This window comes from Danio rerio, chromosome 3 (genome assembly GCF_052040795.2).
Source record: "Danio rerio strain M-AB ecotype USA chromosome 3, GRCz13ab, whole genome shotgun sequence".
NCBI classification, from domain to species: domain Eukaryota; kingdom Metazoa; phylum Chordata; class Actinopteri; order Cypriniformes; family Danionidae; genus Danio; species Danio rerio.
The window spans coordinates 16,692,640-16,715,000 of NC_141023.1; the positions used below are offsets into that span (position 1 = coordinate 16,692,640).

At 34.3% G+C, this 22,361-nt stretch overlaps 1 protein-coding gene across 10 annotated transcripts in view; it reads left to right on the top strand.

The window, feature by feature from the left end:
• Window positions 1-16,255, top strand: part of stat5a (signal transducer and activator of transcription 5a) — a 199,059-nt gene extending 182,804 nt beyond the window's left edge. For 8 of the 10 annotated variants that reach the window (XM_087242303.1, XM_087242305.1, XM_087242297.1 and 5 more), the window contains 5 exons: window positions 1,167-1,309; window positions 4,189-4,344; window positions 7,328-7,379; window positions 10,000-10,107; window positions 14,709-16,255. In XM_087242303.1, coding sequence (XP_087098429.1) covers window positions 1,167-1,309; window positions 4,189-4,344; window positions 7,328-7,379; window positions 10,000-10,107; window positions 14,709-14,832 — 583 coding nt within the window. In that variant the 3' untranslated portion in view covers window positions 14,833-16,255. 10 annotated transcript variants of the gene reach the window in all.
• The last annotated feature ends 6,106 nt before the right edge of the window (window positions 16,256-22,361 follow it).

Here is a 22,361-nt window from a genome sequence, read left to right on the forward strand (position 1 = left end):
AGTCAGTACTGAAGCCAAATGTTGAGCTTATCTAACAAAATAACTTGAGAAACACCCAAATTTATGTTGTAGAAAAATATTAAATACAATTTTTTTTTTAAAAAGAGGAAAAATCAAGAGAAGCAAAAAAATTTAACAATTTTGATGAAATTTTGTAGGTTGTAATTTTTTTTGTTTTTATTTATTTATTTATTTGCATTTTTTATTTAATTGGATGTTCTTTCCATTTCTAAAAATGCTTGGTGACTAAAATATTACTTATATGTATATATATATATATATATATATATATATATATATATATATATATATATATATATATATATATATATATATATATATATATATATACATATATATATATATATATATATATATATACATATATATATATATATATATATATATATATATATATATATATATATATATATATATATATATATATATATATATATATATATATTTGTTTAATAAATCTGGTTTTTTTTGTAGGTACACCAAATCACATTGCCTATATACACTGAGAAATGGACACAAGTATTCATTTTCAAAATGGGCTGTTCTCAGTTATGCTGAGCACTTTATGCCTAATGTCACCATGGGGTGAATCTCACTATAATAATAAAAAAATTGACAGCATTTTTAAGTTTAAATGATAAATGTACTTAATTGCCAGGGGGAAAAGTCATGATTACATGACTTTAGTGAAACATAACATATAACATGCATGCTTGGTACATTTCACCTGGCTGCTCTGCAAGGAAACATTATTCATAATGGTTCACATTCTTTTTAGATTCTGGTTCTTTTGTTCCGTTTTACCTTTTTTTCTACAATGGACAGGCTATATTCATAATGAAGTGCTTCTTTGCCATGGCAACTGCCTGATTGAGAGATAGTGCAGGTTAAAACTATACATCAAGACATTAAAGCATGCACGGATTAACACAGGAGGGAGATCTGAGAGACCACTTGAGAGTTTGATATGATCTTGTGCGTTTTTTGTTGTTGTTATTTTCTTATCTTTATCCTGTTCAAGCCCCAGTTGGCCATGACTTGTAATGCTTTGTACAGAAATCATGATAAAACTGAACCGTACACACTCTCTGCCTTTGTGATTACAAATGCACTGGTGTTTGTGTTTGTGTTTTTGTGTGTCTCAGGGCAATTCTTGGCTTTGTGAATAAACAGCAAGCTCAGGATATGCTGATGTCCAAACCCAACGGGACCTTCCTGTTGCGATTCAGCGACTCAGAAATCGGCGGCATCACTATAGCCTGGGTGGCGGAGAACCCTAACAAAGCAGGTATAACTATTTGTTTCCTGTTTTATCTATTTAATTGAATGATGTTTAAAACAGTTTACTTTGCTCTTTCTATTTTATTCAAGCAGCAAGTTTAGATTTAGTTTAAAAATTTAGACTTTAATTTTAGACTTTTGATTAAAACGGCATCTAGTTTTAGTCATATTTAAAGAAACACTTCACTTATTTTGTAATTGAACTCATTTTACAAATCATCTAGAGCTAAACAGTGACGTTTTACCATGTATTTTTAAATTTATTTAGCCGATCTTCAGGTCATCAGGAGCACTTTTAGCTTAGCTTAGCATAGCTCATTGAGTCGGATTAGACCGTTAGCATCTCACTCAAAAATTAGTTTTTATAATGAGACTATAGTTCCCAATAATATATGGATGCAAACTTTGATTTGCAAGTGGAGATTTCATATCTCAGAGATGCAATGTCTGACACAATATACTCACTGGAGCTAGTGACATCACTGTGAGGGATAGGGTTATGGGTTGGGTTTGGTGTGGGCATTAAAAACATTGCATGAAGCTCAGCTTGCACCTACACCGAGTCTGCATTTAAACCCCTCGCCACCCTGATTTCACCATGTTGGACATGTTCTTGGATTAACATCTATGTTGATCCTGGAACAATGTTTCAATCATCCAATCAGAAGTAAGAGATACGTTTACTGTTTATGTTAAGTTTAGGCTTATGGTTAGGTTTATGCACTTCTACATGATTGTTATTTAGCTATTATTTCCCTCTGATTTTGGGAATCATTTACAGCTATGGTTGGGTTTAGGGGTAGGGAATAGGTGTGGATTACATTTTCGAACAAAAACGATGTTCCAGGATAAACATAGATGCTAATCTAGGATCGCATTGTAGGCCTACTTGGCAAAGTCATGATAGGCCAGACTCCTCTCATAGTTCCTACACATATTGGTCTATAAAATGGCAACATTTAAGTTTCTGTCAGTCTTATGCTGCGTTGGACGTGGAAGAAGTATCAAGTGTGAGTGATTTACATGTTAAGTCAATGCAAAGATGCAAATTCACATCCTGCGGTGCAATATGCGTGAATGAGATGGCGCAGTTGGCATGAATTGAGTATTGAGTGTTTTGTGCGATTGAAGCACATAAAATGCGTTTTACGTGAAAAGTTTGAAAATCTGTACTTCAGCAGACATTAGCGCTGTATTAACCAATCAGGAGCTTTCTCTTGTAGAGGCGTGCTTATGATGTAGCGCCTGTTGTTGGTGTCCTATGGGGAAAACCTCCAGCCGACACTGGACAACAGTTAATCAAACTGCGTTCGACACAGTCGGAAGCACAGCTGAAAGCTTCCATCATCCAGGTTAAGTTTCTGGAGGAGTTGATGCACCCCTGAAAGGATCTAGTGGACTCAGACACGGCTCCAAACGAATCAACGCTGTTTTTCAGCATTCTTAAAGCATATAAACAAAGTTATTCTCTTTATAAAATCATGTTAGCCATTTTGCAACAAAGCTAGAGTCACCGGGCAGTCTGAAGCCCTGCTCATGACACGAATAAAATAAAGCGTGAATTTCTACATCAAAGCACAAATAAAGCGGATTTGATGCACAAATGAAGCGAGTAAACTCAAAATGTTCACACGTCTATTTATTTGCGAATAGCGTGATTTTTCACATTACACGTCTGGTGTAAACACAGCATTAGTACCCAATGTAACTACAAACGAATCAAACTTTAACAAGGATTATGATCAAAACACTTTTAAAAGTTTTTATAATTATAAAATGAGCCTATTTACAAAATATATGAAGTGTTTCTTTAAGTCTTCTAAATAATTGTAGATTTAGTCTAATTTTAGTCTAACAAAAGTCAATGGAATCTTTACATGTAGGCAATGCGATTATTATTAATGAACCTTACAATCTGTGTCAAAAACGACATTATTTTTACCCACATTAGATTTTTCTTCTGTTTGTACGGTAATGTGTTTGTCAGCACTGCAGAAGTGGTCAGATTGCTGTACAACTGACCATTTAACCTCCGCTGTTTAAATTTTATGTTATATTTTTGCATCATAAAATACCCAAGTTGGCATTTTCCAAACATTTAAATATGTGCATGTTGTATTTTGAAGCTGCATAACAACATCAGTGCATTGTGAGATCCCCGTTAGGCTTTTCTATTGCAATGCGCATTTATATGTAGTATTTTCAAATTGCTAATACATGTTACTATGAGCTATTAGAGATGTGCATGCACAGGCATCTTTCTCTCTCACACAGGCTCTCTCTCTGTTTGACTGATTAAGACATATTATTTATCAGTGTTTCTCAACCACATTCCTGAAGTATTACCAGCTCTGTACATTTTCCATGTCTCCTTAACCAAACACACCTGATTCAGATCATCAGCTCATGAGCAGAAACTGAAAGACCTGTAATGCGTGTGACAGACAAAGGAGACATGCAAAACATGCAGTGTTGGTGGTCTTTCAGGATCGTGGTTGAGAAACACTGTTATAACTGATCAAAAATGATCAAATATTGCAAAGATCTATTATTAACTTGTCGAAATCACATATGACCATGGAAAAAGCAGGATAATTAACAGGTTGCCGTGCATTAAATGCACTTTGTGGTTGAGGGTTATTTGTATCTCGGTTGTGCATTTAAAATCTTTGAATGCACAGCAAGCCATTGATTATCCATTAAATATGCATCAAGTCTTCCTGTAGCTCAAATATTAGACTGCTGCTAATGCCAAGGTTGTGTATTTGATCCCCAGGGAAAGCAAGAACTGATAAAATGTATGGTGATTAAAAAAAAAAAAAACATGTTAAAAAGTAACCATTTTAAAGCATCTCCAGAGAGTAAATGTGTTTGTGTTGTTCACAGGGGAAAGGATGGTGTGGAACCTCATGCCATACACAACCAAAGACTTTTCTATCCGCTCCCTGGCAGATCGTATCAGTGACCTGAATCATCTCTTGTTCCTCTACCCGGACCGACCCAAAGATGAGGTCTTCTCCAAATACTACACCCCACCTCTGTGTAAGCTTATTCTTGGTCATCATTTAAATAATTGTTCATGTATTATTATTTTGTCTTTTGTGGCATTACTAAACACACACACACATCAGGACCAACATACGCATGTCATCATACAACTTGTGTCTATATAAACCTGCACACACACATTTGTATAGCAATCTTTGTTAGGATTTTTCATAGACTTCATTTCATATCATTGATAAGTTTGGTAATGTCCCCACAAGGTCAAAAATGACTGACATTACTTTAAGTAAATGGTTCTCCTTATTTATAGACCATAGTTTAAAACATGGATTCATACAGACAGGAAACTCCATCTCTGAATGAATCAGCCTCTTGAATAAATAACTTGTAATAATTAATAATAATTAAATTAATTAGATGGACCAATCTTATGCTGTAAAAAAAAAACTTACTGAAATATATATATTTTTCTATAATATCTAAATTGTGGTGCGCTTAATACATTACTTTTTGAGTGTCTTCATCCAAATAATCTGAAATATGTAGCTTAATTTATAAATCCATTAAAATATATAAATGAATTGAACTCCCATTAACTCAACATTGTGTTCATATCTATGGGTTCAAATGAGAGTGTATCAGTGTGGGAAACTTTCCTTCTGAAATAAAAAAAAAACAATATAAACCCTCACAGAAGTTCTGATGGTTTTAGAGTGGATTTAATGTTTATAATGGAAATTAAATTGGTTCTATACTGTACTGGTCTAAAATGGTAACTTTTTTTAAATAACTATAACTATATAACTTAAATAACTCTCATTCCAAAGCCGCCAACCTGATTTTACCAAGTAGGACATGTTCTTGGATTAACATCTGTGTTGATCCTGGAACAATGTTCCAATCAAAATTAAGGGACACATTTACAGTTTAGACATATAGTTAAGTTTATGCACTTCTACATAATTGTTATAGAACTATTATTCCCCTCTGATTTTGGAAATGACTTACAGTTATGGTTGGGTTTAAGAGTAGGTAATAGGTTTCGATTACATTTTTAAACAAAAATTATGTTTCAGGATCAACATAGATGTTAATACAGGATCACATTGTATTTGTACTTGGCAAAGTCATGACATGCATTCCAAAACAGCTTCACAAAAGGTGCACATCATTACAGTCAAAATCAGAAAAGTTAAGGAGTTGTGTATAGGGTAGACAGTATAAATATATTTAAATTGGAGCTATACATGGGTGCGTTTCTGAAAAGCATTGTTAGCCAATTAAGGTCGCAAGTTGAGTCGTTACAAACATAGTTTGTTGATTTGGCGTTTCCTAAATAGTTACAACGAACATTGGCAAATTCATTGCAAACTTCTGAGCTTGCAACTACAACTCTAGAGCTGTGGTTAGAAGCATATTTCCTGGTTGTGTTCTATTTCCAGTTATCCCCCTATGCCCTATTCATTTAGAATATTTCAACATTTAAACTTGGAATGATTTAAAAAAACATTAGTTTTCTCTATTTTTTTTTTTTTACAATTATTATTCTTATTTTTTTACAATTCAGTTTAAGCGAATTTCATATTGACAATTGCGCTTCCTTTGTAGTGAACTTTAAACAAACATGTATGCAGTTTAATTGCAGCCGTGGCTCATTACTAAACCTATACTTATTATGGCTTATTATTTAGAAGTAGAATTTACGTCTCAAAGCTTGTAAAAACAAAAATATATAGCATACGTTAATGTTTTTTTTTATAGTAGGTTATTTAAAAATTGTATCTGTACTGTATATGACTTGGGCCTGTTGGTTAGAACATTTATGTAGTGGTTTAAATGAGTCAAAGTGTAAAATTAGACTTTTACAATAAATAAAATAAAATAAACAAGATCCTACTTAATTATAATAACAATTATTATTAAGTAGGATTTTTCTTCATGTCTTACTGTAAATTACAGCCATTAACGATTTATATGATTTATAGGTACATGAGATTAAAATATGTGTTAGCTAAGTGGTTTCATGTTTAGGAATAGAATATGGCATATTCTTAATAATATTTGTAAAATAAACAGGCCCTATATGTGTCATTTATATATAATTCAATTAAGAGTGCATGTTTTTACCAAAACTAATATTGGATTTTTTTTTTTTAAATGTGTGAACGAGTACAACAATATAATTCGCACTATAAATTATGGAGTGTTCTTTAAAGAAGTTGTTATTTCGCCCCGTTTAGAGCGTCAAAATGGACGCTTTACGTTATTATAACTAGCATGGTTCAAGTAACATATCTGCGACTAGAGAAACTACGGTTATGGGAAACACTCGTCATTCGTTCTTTTCCCAAATGTTACATCATACTATGATGGTTAGCCGTGAGTTATGTAGTTGTTTGGGAAACACGCACACTGGAATAGCATCCTTTACAAATAAATAATGTTTACTTATAGTTTTAACAAACTATTAAGATTATCAAAATTAGCTTGATGAATATATTGGAATGGAGGTTAGTTGTTTTAACTTTTCTTTTTTTGGCCAAAAACATGCTGTAAGCATCATCTATTTTACATAGATATAAAAATAAATTGAAACTATTGCGTGTTTTATGATATGCTGTAATAAATGTATACGTTTCATATGATTTACTACATCTAATTAGACATTACATGAAACATTAGGTCATGAAAATTTACTTAAAGGCCTGAAAAAGTCATGGAATTTTTGTGGTAAAAATGTGGATGAACTCTGTATATTGGTGTCATATTAACATCCACTAACTTTAATGTAGTATATCCCAAACACACACCCGTAGAAACCATCAAAATATGATGCTTTCAAATGAATTTAATAGCATTTATAGTGAAAACCATTAAAAACTTCTGCGTTGGTTTCTATATTTTTTATTATTATTATTCAGCAGTGTTTTCTATTCATGTGTGTTCATTTGTAGCAGTGTGTGACCAAATGTTATGTTACACTTTAAGAATAATCTGTTTATCTTTCCCACTTCTCCAGCTAAAGCCGTGGACGGATACGTCAAACCGCAAATCAAACAAGTAGTGCCAGAGTAAGTACACAAACACGCAACTCTGTCTCCTCATGTTTTTCTGACCCCTCGGTATAGCTACAGGTCTCCACTTGACTGATTTTCAGCAACCTGACTTCTCCAAGCGGAAAACCTAATTGCGCGCTAGCATATTAGTGCTGGCCTCACGCAGTGGGCAGTTACGAGTTGCCTTGGATACATGAGACTCTGTGCTCGTGTTCCTCTCATCGGCATATACTTAGCTCTGTTAGCCTCATTAGCGGCATTATTTGTCCATAGGTGGACGACCTCGTTGGTCTTGTTAGCGAGTCTTCTTCTTCGGGGCAAACTCAACAGGGAGTTGTGCACCATCAGTCCCAGATAATTCAGTTGCTCTCATCAGCATTCACAGGAAGTGATTATGAAATAGCTCTTAATTTTGCAGGTTAGCATGAAGACTCTGAGCGTTAGAGTGGGTGGCAAGCTGTGAATTAGAGATAAACGGAATGAAGGAGCTGAACATGTCTTTTGTTTGTTTTTTAAACCATGTTTTAGTGAGGGAGAGAGCACAAAGATAACAGGAAATGTTATGGGAAGCTATCGATAAACTATAGCTGTACAGTTAGCAAGAACCCTCTGAGTGCTAACACTGCTAATGTGTAGGTTAGATTGTGAACTAGAGCTCAGCTGAATGGTTGAGCTGACTATTTTTTGTTAATTTGTTGTTGTTGTTTTTTGAGCTTGTGTATATTTTTTTAAGAGAGTTGAAAGAGCACAGAAAATGCTACTTAATGGTGTAGCAAAAAACAAGCTAGAATTAGCACTGCTGATAACGGTAAACTAGAGATGAATAGAATAAATGAGCTTAGACTCTCTTTATTTGTGGAGCTGTCTTCTATTTTAATGAGGGAAAAGTAGAAAGAAATGTTACTGAAAGCTGTAGCAATAAATAATCTAGAGTTAGGAAGAATTTTCTGACTTTCAGCACTGCTAATTTTTGTAGCAAACGATAAATGAGGTGAACAGATATCAAGCCTTTTAGGACTTTTCTTAACTTGTTTGCTTCCAAACTTACAAATGTTTTAGTGAGAGAAATAGCAGAAATAAGACAAGAAATCTCTGCTGAAAAAAAAACAGCTTAAACCAGCCTAGGCTGGTTGGCTGGTTCTAGCTGGTGACCAGCCTAGTTTTAAGTGGTTTTGGCCATTCCAGAAAATGACCAGCTAAAACCATCTTGATCAACCTAGCCGGGCTGGGAGCCCAGCTTAAACCAGCTATGACCAACTTAAACCAGGCTGGTCAAGATGGTTTAAGCTAGACAAAGTTTGTTTTAGCTGGGCTCCCAGGCTGGCTAGGTTGATGAAGCTGGTTTTAGCTGGTCATCTCCCAGCCTCCCCAACCCCCTCTAAAACCAAGCAGGTAGACCAGGTAAAACCAGCCTGGTTTAAGCTGTTTTTTATAGCAGTAATGTTATTGGAAGCTATCAATAAAATATAGATTTAGAGTTAGCAAGAACAATCTGAGCAAATCTGAGGTACACCTCTCAAAAATGTAACTACATGTTGCGATGACGTGTAGCGCAAGTTCTGTGATTGGTCGGCTGGGTAGAGCTGACGAGTGTGGGCTGAGAGCCGCCAGCCTGATGAAGTGAGTGTTTACAAGTGTCGAGTCCCGTGAAGCAGCTCTAGATGAAAACTGTTGTTTTGTGTTTACATTATGATTAATGTTGTTGCACGTCCGCTGGTTCCAGCCTCAAAATAAGCGTGTTTGAGCTACCTGTACATGAAGGTAGTTCAAAAAATGCAAAACACCAGCAAAGAAACTCGACACAGAGAAACATAAACACCTTCTGCCAGCTAGCGTTTCAGAAGTGGTATTGCAGAGTAACACAAACAGCGTTTAGAAGTATAAATGCACGGCATCCACTGCGTAATACATATGCTGGATAAGTTGGCAGTTCATTCCGCTGTGGCAACCCCTGATTAATAAAGGAAGTGATTAATAAAGAAAGCCGAAAAGACAATGAATGAATGCATTATATTTTAAGAGAGTTGAAATAATCTGTTCCAATAAACAAGCTAGAGTTAGCAATGTTAGCACTGCTAACTAATGTCTGTAGCAAACTGTACACTAGTATTGAACAGCTAGAATAAATGAGCTATCTTGTATTTAATTGAGGGAAGGTAGAAAGATGACAGTTCTGTGTTAACAGAAAATAATATTATTATGTTTGATTGAGTTAGCAAGAACTTTGACTGCTAGCACTGCAAACCAAACTAGAGTTAATCAGGATTAAAAATGCCAATTAAGTGTCTAATAATAGATATTTAGAATATAGTTTTTAGAAATTTTATTGAGTAAAAAGATAAAAAGAAATGTTTTTCTGATAGTTTTATGTGGTTTCAATATCAATTCTCAATAATAGATGGAAAAAATATAAGTACCTTGAAATAATAGAAAATATAATAATCGAAAGAATGTTAGTTTAGAAACAGATAATACAAATACAAAATGATTTTCCAATGAAAAAATTTACATTTAAAAAGCACATTAAATTACTAAAATATATGTAAAAGTATTATTATCATAACAGTGAATAAATAATGGTAAAACAGCACATGTGATGTCAAGTATTTGAGTGTGTGTTTTTGTGTTCATACAGGTTTGCGACTCCAAACCCCGACCCTGCAGCAAACCCCACCTACATGGACCATGTAGCATCATCTCCAGCTGTCAGTGCCCCACACCCTTACGGACTCTATCCTCCAATGTGAGTACACTAATAATTCTGTGTTTACTACAGTAAAGTTTAAATAGAATTTTAATTATAGAAAATACTAAATATTTGATTACTATAATAGTACTATTTACAAAGCAGTCTAATTTAGCTGACCTTTTTCAGATTTTTATGCATTTCTGGCAGGTCAATTTTGTGTTGTTGTGAAAAAATATAAATATTAGCCTCTCTCAAATGGCCCTCTTTTCAAAACGTTATATTTTTTTAAAGACATAGTTCACCAAAATATGAAAACACCTCATCGTTTATCTTCCCTCATTTGGTTTGACCTTTTTGAGGCCACATTAGCAGGACAAAATGTATAAATATATCGACAATTTACTCTACTGTAACTCCACACGACAACATTTTTAAAAAGATCTGCATTTACACATATCCTTGAAAACACCCAAAAGGGCTGTATTACGTATGCCAGGCCATTATTTGGTGTTGTCATCTTGTTAGTAAACAGTAAGGAAGTTACGTACGTTATATCCGTGTTTCTCAACCGTGTTCCTGAAGGACCCCCAACACTGCACGTTTTGGATGTCTCCTTCATCTTTCACACCTATTACAGGTCTTTCAGTCTCTGCTAATGAGCTGATGGTCTGAATCTGCAGTGATTGGTTTAGGACAGCGGTTCTCAAACTTTTTTCATCAAGTACCACCTCAGAAAAAAATTGTCTCTCCAAGTACCACCAAAATGAGCAGTATTGAAATACAGTAGCGCAGTAGGCCCAGTAAAGCAGCCACAACTCAGCACAGTTAAAAAACGTGGCAGATTACCTCAGAAATATAGGCTATATGTCATATATGACATATTATATACATCATTTTTGATAAATTGTTAAATGTGTGTAGCATGTACATGACATATTTAATTTCTCCGCGTACCACTTGAAGGAAGCCTGCATACCACTAGTGGTACAGTACACGTACCATAGTTTGAGAACCACTGGTTTAGGAGACTTGGAAAATTTTTTGCAAAGTTAGTGGACCTCTAGGAACATGGTTGAGAAACACTGCTTTATATCATTATATCACTGTATGTATACACTGTATGTGTATACATACAGTGCTTAGCATATATAAGTGCACCCCTCACAAATCTGTGTTTTCAATTCATATTTTGAATAGGAAACTATACAATATTATATTATATTGGTGCTTATACATTAGACTAGTCAGTACTGAAGCCACATCTGGAGTTTATCTAACAAAATTACGGAAGCGTAGAGCTGCCACCCAGGTAAAAAAAAATCTGAGCTTTATCACGTTTGTACAATATACTTTTCACGTTCTTACAATATAATATCACGTTTGTACAATATACTTTTCACGTTCTTACAATATAATATCATGTTTGTACAATATAATTATCACGTTATTACGTGAAAACTTTATCGCTTAGGCTACTGGTGCGATCAGAGCGTGAGAAAATGTCTCGTTTTACAGAATTAATTATGTTCTTTTTTATGCTTGGATTGAGACATGGGGAAATTTTGCAGCTACTGATTTTGATTACTAGACCCAGTAATAAACCAGTTATTGACGTTATGATCCATACTCCATCGCAAGAATCTTTGCATGTCTGCCATTGTGACATTTTCTGTTCCCAGATCGGAGAGAATCCGGGAAGGTGTCCCAAGCCTCTTTTCAACTTCTGCTATGAATAACCAGCAATAATTTTGGGATCACTGTTTGTTGAAAAGGCATGAGGCCAAATCATAGCTCTCGAAAACCCATCAATGGCTCCATTTATACAGATTCCAAAGGGCTTCAGTTTGTCGTAGGAGTCGACGTGGTATGTCGGCAAATCAATGCCAATATTAATCGAGCGTAGCAGTGATGTTTGCGCGCGTTTAGAAGTGAACCGTGAGCAGATTACATACGCGAGCGCACAGGGGATCTTCACACGCGCGCTCAACTGATCCAGCGCGAGAAAAAAAGTCCCGCGCGCGCACATCATCATCTGTGCGCACGTATGGCGGCAAATAACGTGATAATTATATTGTACAAACATGATATTATATTGTAAGAACGTGATAATTATATTGTACAAACATGATATTATATTGTAAGAACGTGATAATTATATTGTACAAACGTGATATTATATTGTAAGAACGTGAAAAGTATATTGTACAAACGTGATATTATATTGTACAAACGTGATATTATATTGTACAAACGGTGTATTATATTGTAAGAACGTGAAAAGTATATTGTACAAACGTGATATTATATTGTACAAACGTGATATTATATTGTACAAACGTGAAAAGTATATTGTACAAACGTGATATTATATTGTACAAACGTGATATTATATTGTACAAACGTGATATTATATTGTAAGAACGTGAAAAGTATATTGTACAAACGTGATATTATATTGTACAAACGTGATATTATATTGTACAAACGTGATATTATATTGTAAGAACGTGAAAAGTATATTGTACAAACGTGATATTATATTGTACAAACGTGATATTATATTGTACAAACGTGATATTATATTGTACAAACGTGATATTATATTGTAAGAACGTGAAAAGTATATTGTACAAACGTGATAAAGCTCAGATTTTTTTTTACCTGGGTGGCAGCTCTACGCTTCCGTACTAAATAACTTACAAGAACCCTCCAAAAATTAGTAAAGCCAAATTTATATGTTATAGAAAAATATTAAATACAAATTTAAAAAGGAGGAAAAATCAAGAGAAGCAAAAATAAAAATAAAAATTTAGTTGAAATTTTGTAGGTTGTTTTTTTTTTCAATATTTTGCTTGAATTTACAGGTATTTGTATTATCTTCCAATTTCTCAATATGTTTGGTGACTAAAATATTATTTTAATAAATATATCTGTTTAAAAAATCAGTTTTGTTTAAATGAACCAAAATACAGTGAGTATGTTCACTGAATAATGGAGAAAAATATTTATTTTCCAATTGGAATTTACTCAGTTATCCTGAGCACTGTATGTATACACAAGGTGTGTTTTGTATGAAGAATTTGCTGTGTTGTGTGTCAGATATGTCTCCACTTTTGGTGTGTAATTTGTAAGTAAATCCACACTTTAATGATCAAGAGTTGGGAAACACTTGAACAACTGCAGCACTGCCATGTGTTTTACCATTGTTGTGTTGACTTTAATCAACCGTTTCCTAAACACATACTATGCACACGCATGATATCATCATTTGCACAGACTCTCATTAGCTATGTTTCTATCCAAAGATGCAAATTATATTTATGCGCAAAACTGAAATATCGCATAAAAGACGTGCGAATAAAGCAGCATTTCCATCCAATGAGTCAAACAGAACAAATTCCTCACTTCCTGATTAACTGGCGCCAAATATCAACAGTAAAAATGGAGTTTATTGAGGTAGGAGAAGCTGCGTGAATCTTTTCCTTATTTAATAAATTACTTGCGCCACAATGCAGACATGCAATGAACATGTGATGGTATTTGAAGGCTTTTTTTTTTTCACCACCTGATCTCTTATAACACAGTGATTGTTTTATGACACATGACTTTTTTAATGCGCTGACTTGAGAAAGTGTTTCCATTGTTCAATATGCACATCTTATCGAAAAAAAAGTTTGTCCGACTCAGTTATGCACACTCTTTATGTGCATTTGATGCACATCTTGCCGTTTCCATCAGCTGTTCTTCATGCATATACTCAAAATGCACATAAAAATAAGTGGATGGAAGTATAGCTATTTTTACCTGGTTACTTACAGAAACATATATATTTTCAAGTGATTACACACACTACAATGGCTGCGTTTTCTTTGTAACCCGTTTTCAGATTTATGCATCTTCAGTCCTAAAAAACACCTTTTGTCATGTAAATAAACAGGCAAAACACATAAAAAACCCATTTTTCTTTTCGTTCTTACAAAATGTTGTTGTATAAAAGGCCTCTGAGCTTCTGTCTTCTGTTGAAATCAAATAAATGACCATAACTGCCCGACACAAGAACAGTTTCTTTCCTCAGGCAGTGAACACTTGATAATAACTGTGGTACAAACAGCACTGTTTATACACACACATCTAAACTTATTTGTTTAACTACGCACTTAATTTATTTGTCCATTTGCACAAAATATAGATGTGCATACAATATTGTCTATAGCTGACATGTCCAAACTCAGTTCTGGAGGGCTGGTGTCCTGCAAAGTTTAGTTCCAAGTTTAGTTAGAACGGTTGCTTGTCACTTTACCATCGCGAGTCACTCGCAGTGTGAATAAGGCAGAATCAGCTCAAATATCACTTCAAGCGCTGAAAACTTAATTATGTTTTATTAATAAGCTCAATGTTATTTAAATAAATACATACATTTAATTAACTGAAGAATGTATAACACAAATTAACATTACTGAAAAAGTTGAACCCCCAATCGTTCAATCTATATTTCGCACACCCTGAACTCATCCCGTTATTCACATCCTTCCTTTGTGTTCAGCATTTTCAGACTAGCTTCCCCAACACTGCGAAAATGTTGTGTATATTGTGCGAATTTGAATTTGATTATTGTGTTGAAGCTATACAGCCTAACTTGTAAATCTCTCCCTCAGGGCTGACCCTATGCTGGACGCTGATGGCGATTTCGATCTAGACGACACCATGGATGTAGCGAGGCATGTAGAAGAGCTGCTCCGTCGACCGATGGAGGGCCAGTGGAGCGGCCAGCAGTCGTGACCTCTCCACCTTCCTCCTCTGTGACTTCTCTCTCTAAATAATGTTTTTTAAATCACATTTTCTCCTCCGCCTTGGTGTATTTTCCCCCATTTGTTTCTCGGTGTGGGTCTTTATGGCTTTCGGTTCTATTACTTTATCCCCACCCCTCGTTTCTATAAAAGAGACAGGAGATAACGCCAGAAAAAAAAAAACATAAATATACGATGAGCCTTCCTCAAATTAAATACCACCAAACAGTATTGTAGAAAAACAAAAGAGAGACGCATGTTATCTCTATTCCTTTGTGCGTGTTTTTTTTCTTCTCTCAGATTAACCTTTTTTTTTCACAGAACAAATCTGTGAAACCCTTAAACCATACTACTGTAAGGAACCTTTTATTTGTCATTTTATTTTGGGGGCTGTTCAGATATCTACTGCATCAAAAGTAAATGCGTATTATCCATTGCACTGCTAAACGAATGCTTTCTTGCAGATGATGTTGATGTTACCATAGCAATCGCAATGTAACGCTTCTGTACACTAAAGAGTGTTTGGGTTGCAAGGCTGTTTAACATTCGGTGCACCTACAATGAGTCTTAACATCCCCTCACCGTCTGTGTTCAATCTGAACCACGTACACAAGTGAAGGCCTGTTCACACCGTTGATGATAACTTTAATAGTAACTGTGATAGACAGAGTTATAAAATTAATTTACACAACAACTTAAAATGTTTGTTTAGAGTCGACCACAGGGTTTAGGGCACCTGAAAATGTAATAATGACAAAAAGACTAATACAAAGACTGCAACACCATACTGTAGCTACAAAAGTATAAAATTTTATTACATATCGAAGAATTCTAAAAAATATGCTAGATATATACATAAATTCAAATAATATTACCTCCTTGACAAAATGAAAATCCAGAAACGTCATGCTGCAATTTATTAATAATTATAAATATGAATACAACGAGTACGTTTACATGGACACCAATAATCCGATTTGAATAGGATTAAGACAATATTCTGATTAAGAGTCGACCATGTAAACAGATATTTTGATTACCTTAATACGACTAAAATCATAATAAAATTAAACAGACATCGAATCAAGAAGTGGAGTATGCCGATTTTAGTCGCATTATTGAAGTGCAGTACAGACATGTAAACACGGCAATAAAACTAATATCGTCTGAGGATTTTCGCAACATTTTGCAAGAGGATAGTCTATACACACAACTGTTTGACACTATTCTCTGCACCTACCGAGTCTGAAGGATCACAGACACCTGCATCATGAAATGCGGAGGTTTTTTTTACCCAATGGTATCAAATTCTATTAAACAACACTCTATCAGCAGTACATACTCTCATCCAATATTTCGTTTGTCAGGGGGGACATGCACGAAATGTTCCTGAATGAAAGTGACAGTGCCGAACTGCAGTTAAAGTTGACAAGTTAAAAATGAAACTCAGAAGGAAATGTGGATAGCGTGGTGACGCAATGATCTTAATCGAATTATATGCTACAACATGTAAAACGGGATCATGAAAGGAACATTCAAAAACCTTAATCATATTATTGTCTTATTCAGATTAAGGCAAATAATTCGATTACTGGTGTTAATGTGATCGAAGGCATCGAAAACAATTGAATCATTACCATTTACATTTATCACTAACTGGGCTTCCATCATCCTGTGTCCATTTTGAAGTATCACTTGAGAAACGAGTGATTAAAATGCCAAATTTTTAATTAAAAATATTTCACTTACTTGAAATGGGTTTGAACAAACAAATAATGGAAGATTGAAACAAATTTACTGAGTAAACTCTGGCGTAGCAAACTTTTCACCCACGTGACACTTCAGCTGCCTCCATTATGCTTGCCTTGTTTACATTTGGTTGCTAGGTTACCAATACTACAATCAGCCACTCTCTTTTTCTTTTTTTACGAACTTTGAAAAGATTTATGCAGGGCGACACGGTGAACAAACAAATAATGGAAGATTGAAACAAATTTACTGAGTAAACTCTGGCGTAGCAAACTTTTCACCCACGTGACACTTCAGCTGCCTCCATTATGCTTGCCTTGTTTACATTTGGTTGCTAGGTTACCAATACTACAATCAGCCACTCTCTTTTTCTTTTTTTACGAACTTTGAAAAGATTTATGCAGGGCGACACGGTGGCTCAGTGCTGAGCACTGTCGCCTCATAGCAAGAAGGTCACTGGTTTAAGTCCTGGCTGGGCCAGTTGGCATTTTTGTTGAGTTTGCAATTTTTCCCCGTGTTCAATCGCGTTTCATTCGGAAGCTCAGGTTTCCCCCACAGTCCGAAGACATGTGCTATAGGTGAATTGAATAAACTAAATTAGCCGTAGTATATGAGTGTGTGCGGATGTTTCCCAGTACTGGGCTGCAGCTGGAAGGGCATCCACTGCATGTGTAAAACATGTGCTGGATAAGTTGGCAGTTCTTCTGCTGTAGCGACCCCTGATGAATAAAGGGACTAAGCCGAATGAAATGATTTCGAAGCTTCATGTTAGGATGGAAACCTGGCTAGTGTTGTTGCTTCACCATAGTGCAATGAAGGATGTCCCAATTTGAAGGCTCCCTCAAATGTGACCTCTAAATATGTTCCTAATTTCCTAACTAATGATGGATATAACTATTAAATCAATCGTAGATTCAGTGTGCATTGGATGTTTATTAGAGAAAATGTAATATGTAATACAGCTTTGAATAAAGTATTGCGCTGTAGCTTACTGTACATGGATATTAAGTGATTTATATATGATTTATTGATTTATTTTAATGATTTAATTTACATTTTTTAAATTTATAAATTAATTAAAAACATTTTACATAAAAAAAAAAACTATGGTAAGTAACCAAAATCAATGTTATGTTTCCATAATGGTTAATCTACAGGTTTGTAAGCTCAAAGTCACAGTAATAAAATTATTGTTGTTATTCACAATTTTTCAAGCCATAAAAAAATTGTAAACTTTATTACTTTTTTATTTTGTATTCTGATGCTCAAATGCTGTTTTTTATTCTTTTCTAGGCCCCATAACAAATGGTTTAATGTTGATTAAGTGGTTGGTTTAAGCTTGAGTAATTTATGACTTCAGAGAGAAGTTTAATGCGCCTGATCCAATTTAAGTATAAAAAGACAAATTCATAAAATATATTAAGCTGTTTCTGTTGGTTATTTGCCTAATAAATAACGACACAGTTTTAGTTTGAAACATGTTTTTGACCTGTTAATATTTTCTTTCGTGCCAGGCAGTCCAATCATTTTGACTGTATGCGTATATATGGACCCAGATTAGCCTATTTTGATGAGTTGTGAATGGTTTTGTGGTTGTTTTAATCTTAACATTATCATCTATACATAAAATCTTTCAAAAAAACAATGGAAAACTTTTGTAGTACACTTAGAAATGTACTCTAAATATAAAATAAAAGCCAAGTCCACTAAACTACATTAAAATGATTTCCTTAAACTTGCTTTCATAATGATTTAAAACATGACAGCCAATCGGTATCTTCACAAGCATTTAAAGAGGTAGAACCGATAGAAAAACAGAAAATTATGATCCAGTGGTTGCTAATAAAGTTATTTTTATTGTTATCATTCTTAGTGTGAACAGGGGCCTGTTTCAAAAAGGAGCTTAAGTGGAAACTCTGAGTATGTTAAGCCTGAAATGAGGGACAGCTCTGGGTTTTCCATTTCAGAGCTGGATGTATGTAAAACCCAAAAAGTCAAGCCTGTTTATAAAAGGGAGGCAACTTAAACTGATAATCGGTTACCATGGTAACTCACTTTGTTTACATTTGTTAGGTTTTGTTGCCATGGTAAAAGTACTATCCGAGCTCCATTGATCATGGCTTTTCATAGTTATGGTGCATGTGCTTAACTCAAGAATCAACCTACATAAATAGTAAGTCAACTCAAGAGTTCAAGTTTAATCTTTAAACCTCCTCACGCTTTTATGTTCTAAAAGGCACCGCAATGCCTTTTTGTTGACGGTGTAGTTTTTATATGTCACTAATGTTACGTACCCCAATTTATAATGCTCTTCTAGTGAGGGGGTCAGCAAAATAAAAGAGGATTCGCAATTCAAGAAATACAATTCTCTATTTATTTCGAGAAAAAATATATGTCTTTTCCCAAAATATAATGGCAACAAAAATATACGGGGAGAATACTTGAAAAATGTAACGTTCAATATGGCGAATGAAGCCATGCCTGCTAGTACAGGAGCCAATCATCGATTACTATAGACTGACAATTCTCTAGGAGTGGGGCTCAAACCAGATGTGAGTTTCTGCTGATTTTGTGTGATTCGAACGTTTAGAGATGAAACAAAGTATACAGATGTTGTTTAATTTTATTTGTGATTTCTAATATGCAATGTAAAGTCCACATGAACTGGAAGCTGCAAAGTTTTTTTGTCCGTATTGTAACGCAGTTCCTAGAGTAACGAAATATTAAATGGGAAAGCAGTGGGCGTGGCTTGTTTTTTCTACTGCAAGCTAATTGGAGTTGGTACAAAGACTGGGATATTGGTTTGGGGAGAGTTATTACAAGCTAACAGACGTCTCCTGCTCACCATTTCTGTTTGTTGTCAAAACTGACAGCTGGAGGGGCGTGGTTAAGTATGTTAGCCACACCCAATACCATAAAATCACGTAATCTGAGAACTGAAAACAAACAGGAAGTGCATTTTCAGATTTAAATGAAAGATTATAAGGACATCTATTCGTTTTTCGCGATGACATCCACAGATAATTTGTTCACCACAGAACTAGCAATGTGAGCTAACAAAATCGATAGTCAGTTTGATTTCATTTGTACTTTAATTGTAAACTTGTGAATTTGATGTTCCCCCTTTCAAGCAGAGGTGTTTCAAAGACGGCCGCCAAGTTAAATGACTTGCCTTAAAGGAACTTTGTTTATGGTACACAACAGTCAACCTGCTCAGAGTTTAGACTCAAGAGATCAAGTTGGTCAAACCTCCTTTTGAAACGGGCTCCAGGGCCATCCTCATCCAAACAAGCAGCAATACAACTTGTCACTCACATCACTGAAACTGAGGCACACATGAGAAACGCACACATCCGTCCCATTAAAACTGATGGAAACACATGGGGGTAGAGAGAGGTCAGCTGACTGTCTCAGCTCATGCTACACTACACAAGCCATATCTCTCTCTATTCTCTCTCTCACTCTCTCTCTCTCCGGCTGTTTCTCTACCAGCGCAACAGGTGATGACCTCATCTGTTCATGCTTTTTTCTCTGAGCATGTGCAAAACAGGAGATCCTGCTGTCATGGTAACTCTTCCTGCTTGTATGCTCTTAAATGGACATCCAATATAGGTTAGGCTATAGCATTTCTTCATGCCGTCTTGTTACCGACCTGTACGCATGCAAAAAAAAAAAAACAGATGGGCCTTGCCCACTCAGGACATTGACGTACAGATGATGTAAAATAGAAATGACAGTATATTTAAAAACACAAACAAATGCAAATTTAAAAAAGGCAGATTTAAAGGAAAGTACCTATATCCAATGTATATGGATTTATTTTTTGTTAACATATTTCTATTTTATTACTGTTGGGACGCTAGATGGCTCTGATCCTCTGTGTAGTGCAAAAACGCAGCGTTATCATGTCTGATTTGATGATTCATGATATTTTTAGCCATACTCAAATATATTTCTCTTGTACTCTTTGGAGCCAGGTCAGACTAAAAAATGGTACATTTACAAAATATTATTCTTACATCCACAACACAAGTCACTCTTACAAAATCCAGTTTATAATTTCAAAACCCAATTCGTAAATACACAAATCCAATTCAGAAATTTAAAACAAGATTCAAAAATGCACAACTCCAACTTTTTGATTCAAAACTCGATTCATAAATGCACAAATTCAATTCATACCATCAAAACTTGATTCATAAATACACAAATCCAATTTGTAAATTCAAAAACAATTTGTTAATATACAAATCCAATTTGTTAATTCAAAACAGGATTAAGTACAATTTTATTGGATTAACAGTATTTTATTACTGTTGGGACACTATAGGGCTCTGATCTTCCGTGTAATGCAAAAACGCTGTGTTATCATGTCCGATTTGATGGTCCACAACATTTTTAGCCATACTCAAACATATTATCTATGGAGCTAGATTAGACTCAAAAATAATAAATTTACAAAAAAAAAAATGTATTCATACATCCACAACACAAGTCACATTTGCAAAACCCAATTTGTAAGTTCAAAACTCAATTCACAACACAAATCCGATTGATAAATTCAAAATCCAATTCATAAATTCAAAACAAAATTCGTAAAGTCCAATTTGTAAATTCAAATCGCGATTTTTAAATACACAAATTAGATTCAGAAATTCAAAACACGATTAAAAAAATACACAAATCAAAATCATAAATTCAAAACAGGATTCATTAATTCACAAATCTAAATTGTAAATTCAAAACACGATTCAAAAACACAAATTAATTCGTTAAATTTGAAACTCGATTTAAAAATTCACAAATCCAATTCGTGAATTTAAAACATGATTTGAAAAAACAAATCCAACTCATAAAAAATGTACACGATTCGTAAATACACAAATCTAATTTGTAAATTCAAAACATATTTCACAAATACACATATCCAATTCAAAAATTCAAATACGATTCAAAATTACACAAATCCAATTCGTTAAATTTAAAACACGATTTGAAAATACACAAATCCAATTTGTGAATTTGACATGATTCGTAAATTCACAAATCTAATTCGGGAATATAAAACACGATTCATAAACAAACAAATATAATTCATAAAAAATAACACACGATTCATAAATACACAAATCTAATTTGTAAATTTAAAACACTACTCGAAAATGCACTAATCCAATTGAAAAATTCAAAACATGATTCACAAATACACAAATCCAAATAATTACGCAAAAATATCAATGATTTCTGCAGGTTGTGTGTTGTATTTACGGATTGTGTTTTTAATTTACAAATGGCATTTTGTAAACATGAATTGTGCTGTGCATGTATGAATTTTTTATTTTGTAAATGTATTATTTTTAAGACTGATTAGGCTCCATAATTACCGACTGAATAAAATGAATTAAAAAGAGGCCAATCAATGCCATCTCTGTAGTTTGTTCAAATCTCAGCGGAGTTTTCACATGGAAGAAAAAGCCAAACTTTGAAGTTAGCATGAAGAGACGTTTCTTGTTTGCTTACTGTATGTTACCTGCAAACCTGACTAATGACGCCCACTTATGATGGTTTGTTCCTCTTCAGTGGATTTTTTTTTTTTAAGTTTCTCTTTTTTTCTCTCTCTCTGCTGTGTCAGAGACACATAGGAATTTGTGTGATTTTTCAGATTTTTAATGGTCTTTGTTTTCAAAATGATCTGTCATATTGTTATGTAGACTGTTTCACACTGTAGGTGTCTGTGCGTGTGTGTGTGTGCGTGTGTGAGTGTATGCGTGT